Below are 10,652 nucleotides of genomic sequence, written 5' to 3' on the forward strand. Positions count from 1 at the left end.
AATATGATAATTGGTTTTGGGAAAAAAAGCTCAGAAAAGATATGGGTGCATGTCATAATTCGTCTGAGTTTCCGATATCAGAATGCCATGTCATCTTCTTCTCAGCACATGGAAAATAACGAAAATTTTAAAAATTTCTAACGGTTTATAGGTCGGTCTCCTCTGTCAATAAGGAAGAGTTTTTTTTTTTTTTTTTTTTTTTTATCAAATAACATGTGTTATTATTAATGTTGAAAAAACTCAAAAGCATACCTCTTGAGAAGACAAGACTCCCTTACACTCTAAGCTAGAAATAAGAAACTGTTGTTCTTCTAGGCAATAAGGAAGAAATTGGTTGCCTATTTTACTGAAAATATATTAAAATAGTAGGATATTATAAGATTTTAGGCCTGTTGACAGTTTGAGGATAAAAACTTTGTGTACTCTTTATTAATTGATCGTATATTAAATAGAAGTACAACCAGATGCAGGAGAATAACAATTAAACGGAAAATTAGACTCTAACACTATCGAATGAAGATTATACTCTTTATTGACTGCAACTTCCCCATATGATCTACGGCTACTCCTTGAAGAACCATAGGTCCAAGCAATCAAGGAATGAGTCTTGGTGCTGAGATGCTGAAGTAGAAAAGGACCACGATGCAGTAGAAGACTTAGCGGAGTGAAATCTTATTTATCTAAATAGTTATTTTCTTTAGACTTTAGACTTTAGCTTATCCGTAGTCGTCTAAGTCTAGTTGTAGTAGTCTTTGCTTTATATGTCGCTTTCATAGTCTAAGTCTAGTAGTGTTTCATTTGAAAGAAAATATAATTATATAGGAAAATAAAGATAATAGCAGAAATACTAAAATTGAGAGAATAAATTTTATGTAATTTGGTCTATGACTTATATTCACACCCAAAAAATTACATTATGTTCTTTTTCATTTTGATAAATTTACAATACAAGTAATCTCTATTTATAGGGATGTTAGGAGATAAATGTGGTAGTATAAATAAGAGATCCCTATTTATAGGGATGAAAGGAGATCAATGTATACATTATGCTCTTATTTCCCTTATGAATTGCTTTAGTAGTCAGGTAGTAGTATAAATAAGAGATCAACGTAACAATGAATTATCATATAATTATTAAGCAAAAGCTTATTTGTAGTTTGTCTCCAATCCTAAATAGGATTCATTTGTGTTATTTTTTTTAACCTAAAATGAACTATTGTAGTCTCTTTTTTAATATATATTTATATATAAATAATGTTAATTCACCATTTATTTCAAAAGTTTAAGTGAATAAAAAGTTGTAAAATTAATTATATAATTAATACTTAATACATACTCTTTGTTGCGAGACTAGACAACGCATGAACTATTTTAATTGAAAATTAATTAGTCCCACACGAGTACTATTTTAAAACCTTAACTTTGATACTATATTAATTTACCACTTATCTCAAAACTTATACGGATAAAAAATAATACATTTAGTCAATACCTTTAACTATTTTCCCCTCTACAAGTGTTGTGATAATGAGCACAATTACAACAACCCATAGCAGCTAAAAGGACATTTTTTTCAAAATTTTCTTAAGGCTAGTCATCTGATTTCAACATAGTTAAGAAAATGAGTTAAATTTGGAAACTTGACGATCAGTTTAGGGACTAAAGTAAATGAGCATTCAGTTTTAAGGACAAAAGCAAAGAAAGAGAACAGCAGTTAGTCAAGATCTCGAAATTGCTTCTTCTACTTTTTGTCTTTTTTCTTTTCTTTTTTGGTTAGTTCAATCACGCATTCTTTTCATTAATGTGAAAAATTAAGAATACTATACTCAGCAGATAAAACGTCAAGAATATAATGAGGGGTTTCTTTCATATGAACTTGTTTGTCCATAAGTGAAAGCGCTTCTTTAACTAGCTTATAAGCTACTCCATTCGCCTCCTTGTTGACATAATTCAAACTCAATAACTTTTTTCATTAGAGTTTGTATAGTTGAAAAGCATATTTGTGCTTCGTTATGGCCAGTATCGCTGAAAAGCATATCTATGTCTAAATCATCTTGTCCTTGCTTATCGCCAAAGAAATGGAAGAAATCTCTCCCCCGAATATAACGGTCACAAGTGAAATTATGTTTTTTGTTACATCGATTGTTATATTTAGGCCATGTTTAGTAACTCCCTCCCCCTTACCCCCCCCTCCCCAATTCACTTTTTGTCGGGACATGACCTTGTAGCAGACTGCCGTCTGCCACAAATCTCCAACACTCGAAGTCACGTGTTGGAGAAGCATTCCATATTGGCAAAAATTTATATTTTACCCCTGCTTTTTTCACAACTTGGAAGATTGTGCATAAGCTAATTGTTTTTCATGGCAATGGTAAAATGGGAAGAAAGATCCGAAATATTAAGCCTGCCAAAAGTCCACGCCTGTCAAAAGCCTGAGAGAGGAGACACGAATAGGTGGGGCGTCAGGGAAAAATGGGGGGAGAGGGTTAGCAAACAAGGCCTTAGTAACATAGTTTAACATGTACTATTAGAATAAGTCACGTGGAGAAATACTAATTTTGAAATCATGTATTGACTAATATAATATAAAATAGCTGATTTTTTTTTTTGGAAAATGTTTTCCAAGCTCCAAAAAAAAAAAATTATGTCAGAACAAATAGGACTAAATGAAGACGTTGGTTGGATGCAAATCACTTGTTAATTTTGCAATATGACACCATATCTGCAAACTTGACGGTTTGTACTTTATTTGAATTATGGCCAGTCTTCTCTATGCTTAAAATATGAGATTGTTATAAGTACTACAATTTTTATTTAGTCAACAGCTAAACAATTATATTTGATTGTAGTTGATGTTAGAGTGGCTTACCTCCAGTAAATTTTTCACTTGAGATCTGTTAAAAAAATGAATGGACAAGATTGTAAGATTGGAGGAAAAGCCTAGTTACAAGCAATCTTGTCCATTCATTTTTAACAGGTGATCTCTAATGACAGATTCACTGGAATTAAGCCATATCCTGTTCATTTTGAATGGAAAAAAATCCGTCACCCATAAATTAGTTAATGTTTTTTTTTTCTTTTAAAAAACGGTGTAGTTTCACAATGACAGTAAATTAGTAACTTCAAAATAACTATGACGCAAGTGCTAACGTGGGACATATTCCATCCAAAATAACGTCTAAATTTGATTTGGGACAACTCAAAACATTTTTATAGTTTATAAATTCGAGTCATAATGAGGTTGGTTGAAGATAAAGTGGCATTTGCGGGTAAATAAATTACCCTAAAAATAGCCATCCAATTAGAATTTCACTGGTCTTGCTCACACTCAGCTCAGCCCGTGCAAACATCAGGAATGCACTCGAAATTGCGTGTAACTGTGCAAGGGAACAGTTGCCACGTTGATAAAGCAAGCCTGTGCCTTCGCGCTTTCAAAACACAAAAATTAAGCACAACGACCACAACATTCAGATAATCTAACTTCTAAGCTCATCAAGTGAACGGTAGAAGACAAAGCACGTGGACACCAAGCTTGTACACATTACCAACTCAAATTGGGCCACGATGAAATGGCAGTCCCTCATTGGTGCCTGTTCTGTCCCATTGGCGAAAAAATGGTCCACGTCATATGTGAAACAACAAAATCTTTTTGTATCCATTATTCCCCTCCATGTAAATAATACATGGTCTCTGAAAGACACACCACTAGTCCTCTAATCTAACCTTGTTCTTCCTATCTTTCTCCAAACTTAACCAGGATCGAACACAGAAATTAATTCAGAATATTACCTCTACGGGCACCCATCATAGTCTTTAGTCAGATTCTGGAAATAAATGCTCAGGTTAAATGTGTATTGCTCTCTGATTCCCAGTTCAAGCCATGTAAAGCTTAGAAGCAGCAATGGTTCATGGATCATTCACTACCACAGGACTTGGAAACCGAGTCAGGGGATTTCCATCAAGGCCTTGAAAGATGGGGAAACAAGCGGATTCCCTGGTCGGAATTGGGACCCTGGGTTGGAAATTGAGGTTCCTTTTGAACAAAGGCCGGTATGTTCACACTCTAACTATGTAGTTGTTGTCGGGAAAAGAGTATACACCTGTTATAGAAACTGCTTTCTTCATTGGTCTCTGGAAACCATCAAGCAGAGAAAACATCACTTTTCTGTAGAACTTTATGGCTGCACTAGCCCCTTAAACCATCAAGCAAACCTGTAATACAACTTTCTGTAGAACACATCACTTTTCATAAGTCCTCGCTAATCTCATGTTATATAAAAGAAGGGGATAAACGTGGATAATTTCAAAAGCATGATAGTGGGTGAAGCGTCTCTCATTGGCAGAGAAAACTTATTCAATAGATTCAGGCATATTATCTGTTGTTTGCCGATTCATATACTTAACAGTTATTTGCTTCTGTCATAGGTGAACGAGTACTCATCTCTAAAAGATGAAGCCCTATATTCATGGGGTGAACTTCGTCCTGGGCCCTTTTTCCTTCGTCTTGGAGGCCTCTGGTTAGTAGCTTTCACAAGTCTAGGAGTGCCAATTGCAGCTGCAAGCTTTAATCCTTCAAGGGTAAGACCAAAATGAAGCCACCTCTTTTGTGTATAAGTACCAACCTTTTATCTCTTTTGGCCCGTTTGTGAATAAATACTACAAGAAATATTTCCAGAACAAGAGCAGAACACATTTGAACCATCATAATTAATCTACAAGAAGACTCTCTCAAAAACCACAAGCTCTTTATATTTAGAACAATACCTGATCTTTGCAAAATTACACAGAGAGACAATTAATAAAATAGTTTCACACCAACATGGGCAGAATACCTGTAAAACCCAGCCAGGTATATTTTCATTGTTGAAAAATCTTACTCCTAGTATTTATGTTTACAATTCTTTATGTTCCAACCTTGCAGGAACCTCTAAGTTTTGTGCTAGCAGCTGGAACAGGAACTCTGTTCCTTGTGTCATTAATTGTCTTAAGAATTTACCTGGTATCTTCTTCTTCTTTGTGCTGGTCTTTCCATATCTGGAGTATGTGGGTTTAACTTTGGCAGCAAGCACTTACAGGAGAACTTTTTGAGAGAATAGTTACAAAGGCTACGTATTAAATGATAGATGTAAAAACGTTAGAATGGTCTGTTGCACTCTGACAACAATTAAAGAATTTCTCTGGAAGAGCTCACTACTTCAATTGTTTATCTTTCACTTACCAATCAAGGGTGCATATTGTTTAAATAGTCTTCTAGTTATGGCCACAGCCAGGAAACAAAAGCACCATCCTCTAGATATTTAAGTTGGGTTCACATATTGACAGATTCAACAACACTGTAAATTTTTATAATTGTTCTGAAACTCTTCTAAATATTTTTGTGGACCAATTTGGGAAGATACCCGGACGCTAAAATCCTTTACTGGAGACATAATGAGTTCAACCCAAAAAGCTTACACACAAAATAGATACCACACCAACGAACTAATCCAAGCAACAAATAAGAGACAGCTTCTGAACAACACAATTAGAAGGACCTTGTGGCAATAAAGACATGCACAACCTCAGGAGCATTCACAGGACTTGTTAAGAGCTGTCAAGTTTAAATATGAAACATTATTCACTAGTATTCTTATAACTGATGAACGATTTGAATAATGCATGTTGCAGGGATGGAGTTATGTTGGTGATAGACTTCTATCAGCAGTAATACCCTACGAAGAGAGTGGATGGTATGATGGGCAAATGTGGGTAAAGCCACCCGAGGTTAGCAACCTTTTTGTATCTATCTATCTATGTTTCTTTCTTTCTTGTGAGGAGACCAGGGGAATAATTAACAACAGGCAACTACTGTGAATACCTTTTATTCCTTGATTTTGGGTATTTGTAACAAAGATGTATTTCTGCCACCGAGTACTTAATTACAAACCTCAACCAGAATGTGCCAGTAAAATAATAAAAAGTGGATTAGTTAACCTCTGAAGAGTACTTTGACCAAAAAATCCTAGAAGTTTTAAACCAAAAGGCAGTCTAGATAGATTTTATACTAGACAAGATATACAGAAGAGCCAAATAATCACATAAGGCAGTAACGAGTGTTTAGATTTTGATTTTGCTCTGCTGAAGATGTATTACTATGGCTTAACATTAAAGCTCAGTAGTTCACAAGGTTGCCTCCACGTGTGTTATGTGTGTTAAGAGTCCCACATTGCCAAGGTATGCCTGGGTTGTGGGCTTTATAAGCCTTGAGCAAACCTCTTCCCTTGAGGTGCCTTTTGGGAATGAGTAAGGCTCAAGTGACTTTAATATGGTATCAGAGCCACAAGCCCTTAGACAATGTTGGGCCTTCCCTCCCAATATTAAACACGTGTTTGGCCAAAAGATGCCACACGTGAGGGGGCGTGTTAAGAGTCTCACATTGCCAAGGTATGCCTGGGTTGTGGGCTTTATAAGCCTTGAGCAAACCTCTTCCCTTGATGTGCCTTTTGAGAATGAGTAAGGCTCAAGTGACTTTAATAATGTGCATGCATCATGCACGTCTAGAATTTCCTATTTGATGCGCAGGGTCATTAGAGATACTGGAAATTTTAGTATAGAACATCGCCATCCCTAGGAATCAGCAAAACATAAGTTTGAAACTTCAGAGCTGTCGACAATAACCTATTAAGCTTCAGAAGTAGAAAAATCGTATAAGGGCACATAAGAGGGAAAAATTAATATCAGAATAAACGAAATGCTTTAATGCAAGCAAATCCAGATAATTACATCTGCTGGTGTTAACTGCACTAGAACATTCCATTTTGCCACCTTGCTTCAATTGGTACAATCCGGATGGCAGCCAACAACTCAGGGAAGGATCTAAATGGCGGGTGTAAATCAGGTATATAATCTTAAACCAACGTCTAAAAGACAAACAAGTAAAATTTTATTTAATTGTAAGACTTTCAACTCTAGCTGTGCGAGAGACAACCATAAATTGAGCATTCTGGTTGATGACAAGACAGAATGAGTACAGTAATAAGGTCATAAGTTGTTTTCATTCTGCTCAGCAGGCTCATAAAGGTAACTATCGAAAACTAATAACTCATTTTTTCTTACGTTGCAGATCCTGGCTCGTGATAGACTGTTGGGCTCTTACAAGGTATTAACCAATGCAAATGACTTTGCTAATCCTTGAGAAGTACCGCAACCAAAGTAGTATCCCTGCATGAAACATCACACGCACACACACACAGAGATTAATGTAAGGGCACCAATATAATTGTCGAAAGCATTGTGGTAGTGTGGAATGGACTACAGTTTATGATGCTTTTTAGTGGACTATGAAATTCATGCTGAAAATTAATGCCTCTAGGTTAAGCCAGTCATCAAAAGGCTGAAACAAACACTAGTAGGAACAGGGGTATTACTTGTTACAGCAGTTTTGCTATTCATCTTTGCTACACCAGTGGAGCATTTTCTTCAAACCACCTTTGGCACAAAAGGAAACCCATCAGATGTTCCCGCTTCAAAGATCAGCACAAAGCTTAATATAAGGTATAATACATTAATAGAGATTCTAATCATGCCATTAACAAAGAAGCTAATATACTCCTACTATGTCCTCACCAAGTGTTTTTTGTAAATCATGTAGAAAAGAGGAATTGCTTAAATTGCCAGCCGAGGTGATGGCTGATGACGATCTAGCAGCAGCAGCTGCTAAGGCTGCTGATGGAAGACCAGTGTATTGCACAGATAGGTTTTATCGTGCATTAGCAGGTGGACAGTACTGCAAATGGGAGGATCTAGTCAAATAATGGGAAAGAAGGAGGCACGAATCATAATAAATTTTAATATTATCATTCTGCCCTGTTATTTCTATTTACTAGATGTTAACATTTAAAGTTTTATCCCACTATTTTAAGGCAATCATTTACATCGTTTGAAGAATCAGAAGCATAAACAAAGTGTTGAAGTAAATGGTGGAGAATATTTGGGAACACAAATATAAGCACTGTTGTGGGTAATCATACGGGTCATTACATGTACAACACACCTGTACATGTAATTCATTAATGGAAAAAAGACAACATAACCCAAGCTTTCAAACAAGCCTCTCAGCTTTTTATGATCAGGAAAAGTACATAATAAATACGAGGAAGCAGCTAAGGCAAACCTAAATATATATAACAGGATTATAGTTCAACTACCGCTAAATTCTTCACACAGTAGCCTACACCAGATTTGCAATGACCCGCTAGAAAAAAAAAAAAAAATTCTTCTCTCTTCAATCTCCACATTAATAGCGATGATATTCCAAGAGATATGATCCCTTCTTTCAATGCCTGAGAACAGCTCCGAAAACAATTCATTTAGGAGTGAGCAGAAGAAGTCACTTTTACACCGCATACTACCAGACATCGCTGGACAGGAACATTCCTTGCACATTCAAGGAATCTTATCAGAAAATAGAAAGGCAAACAATTTCCTGGATATACCGTAAATATCATCTTCGATTCTTCATGAATACCAACACAGGATACAGGATGATAAACTATGCAGAAACCACTGCCAGTGCAACTTAGCTTTTTTTTTTTTTTTAATGACCTTGATGAAATGAACAGTTATGCGAAATCAACAGCTAGAGCTATAGGAAAGGTTACTACTAGTATTGGTATAGGAAACGGCAACCCTTAGAGCATTCCTTCCTGAATTCAGGAATGGTTGGATGATTGACTCACAAAGAGTCATTACGCTACTTTACAATTGCATGAAACAAACAGGAACCATGAACTCAGTTCATCGCCTGAATAGTGTTGGCCTCCCTCTTGCTCTGCTTCATCCCCGGTCCTATACCACAAGTGGTAGTCTTAATATCCCCCTCACCCTAAACCAAACCAATGGGGGTAAAGATACTACCTGTTCACTTGCCCCCTTCATAGTTCCATTACTGGGCGGGATGCCTAGAGGCTAGAGGGCGACAACCCCCTGTTTTGCGGGAGGAAATATGAAGAGAATGTGAGAGTCCCGTAGAGGAGAGGGAGGATGGGTGCGTCCGGTGTATGAGAAATACACTTGAATGACAGAGGGTGAAGACCTTATATTTTGTTAATGAGCCTCTTGGGCTATTGGGCCTATAAGTCCTCTCGGGCCTCTTGTGGAAAATGCTTGCTGAGAGGCCTTTTGGGCCTGATAGTGGTTTCCTTCTAATCGGTTCGAGTCCCGGGCCCCGGGTGTATTTTCCGGATCTATCGCCACTCATTGGTTTTCAAATTTTCTCTTCTTTTTTTTTTTTTTTTTTTTTGGGTTAAACATTTTTTGTCCACTGTGGTTTGACTTTTTTTTATTTTTTTTATCCATGTGGTTTGTTTTGTAATGCAGATGGTACTTGGACTATAAAAAAATACAGGGATAGTATTTCCGTCCAAAAACTAACGGTAGTCCACGTGTCTACTTTCAGGTGTTGACTTATTTCATATGCATTAAAAAAAGTTGAAAATAAAATGCTTAAAATAAATTGAAAAAAAAGGGGTGGATAGCCGGTCTAGAGGTGGTCGAGCGTTAAAGAGCAAAAAAAATAAAAAAAATGAAGGAGGTTTGGCCTTTTGTCTGAATGTGGCCAAACACTCCTATGCCACATGTCTAAGGGGGTTTGGCCCTTTTAATTTTTAATTTTTCAATTTTTTAATGCATATGACACGTGTCAACACTTGAGTAGACATGTAAATTACCGTTAGTTTTTTTACGAAGGTATCATTTTTATCTTTTTCGATAGTTCAGGTACCTTCTGTGATACAAATTGAAGCACAAGAAAAAAAAAAAAAAAAAAAAAAAAAAAAAACTTTAAATTACATGTACCAATACTCTATTTAAACCCTTTTTTTTATTATTATTAAGTTTCATATATATAGTTAGGCCTAGACCTCTATGGAAATGAAGTTTAGCTCCCCATTTATACTTTGGGCCTTCAAATGAAAAATCTTTAACTATGTCTCCTCCCGCCCCACTTACGCGTAGGCGTAGGAAATTGACCGAAATGACCCAAAAAGTGCTCATGGACCCGACACATGTCAATAACATGATTAGCAATGATATAAACTATGAAATAAATTGATCATAGAACCGATTGGTAACACCTGTCACAGATTGATTACAAGGAATAAATTGCTTCAATTACTGGGTAATGTAGGGTCCCAAATTACACACAAAAATTCAACGGTAAGTCAGCCGTGAAGTCTTGGTTGAAGTTTCGGTTGTTTGGAAGAAAGAACTTAAAACTAAGATGAAGCAACTAAACGGGTAATCTTACGTTACCTTCAGTACTGCCCTAAAAAGATAAGCCCCCTTCGTAGTTGTTCGTAGTGGTTGAACAAGAGTGTAGGCTTCAACCTGCTGCTTGTCCTTTGAAAAAGTGGAGACCAGAAACCGAGGCTTGTTTTATGTTTTGATTTGTTTGTTAATGGTTTTTTTTTTATTAATAAAAAAAAAATTTTAAAAAAAAGGTAAAAAGTTATCTTAAAAAGTATTTTCAAACATCATATTTTATTCCATAACAATCTTACAAAAATAAAATAAAATAAAATGGTTGGTTAGGATAACCAAATTAGTATTATAAAATAAAAATATTATTTTTAGCATTACTCTTTGGCCCAAACACTCCATAACAAAATGATTAT

The 10,652-nt window shown here is 35.9% G+C and overlaps 1 protein-coding gene and 1 long non-coding RNA gene across 2 annotated transcripts; one reads left to right on the forward strand and one right to left on the reverse strand.

The window, feature by feature from the left end:
• Positions 1-3,676: 3,676 nt before the first annotated feature.
• Positions 3,677-7,926, forward strand: LOC133862397 (protein CONSERVED IN THE GREEN LINEAGE AND DIATOMS 27, chloroplastic-like). The gene is made up of 7 exons (XM_062298197.1): positions 3,677-4,050; positions 4,426-4,578; positions 4,922-4,999; positions 5,668-5,763; positions 7,103-7,138; positions 7,352-7,533; positions 7,631-7,926. Exons 1-7 carry the CDS (start codon positions 3,835-3,837, stop codon positions 7,791-7,793), a joined length of 924 nt encoding a protein of 307 aa, XP_062154181.1. The 5' UTR covers positions 3,677-3,834; the 3' UTR covers positions 7,794-7,926.
• Positions 6,337-7,586, reverse strand: LOC133862398 (uncharacterized). The gene is made up of 3 exons (XR_009899216.1): positions 7,407-7,586; positions 7,096-7,200; positions 6,337-6,606 (listed from the first exon to the last, which is right to left on the reverse strand). It is a non-coding gene; the product is annotated as an uncharacterized LOC133862398 (long non-coding RNA).
• Positions 7,927-10,652: the final 2,726 nt, after the last annotated feature.

This window comes from Alnus glutinosa, chromosome 3 (assembly GCF_958979055.1).
Source record: "Alnus glutinosa chromosome 3, dhAlnGlut1.1, whole genome shotgun sequence".
Lineage (NCBI taxonomy): Eukaryota > Viridiplantae > Streptophyta > Magnoliopsida > Fagales > Betulaceae > Alnus > Alnus glutinosa.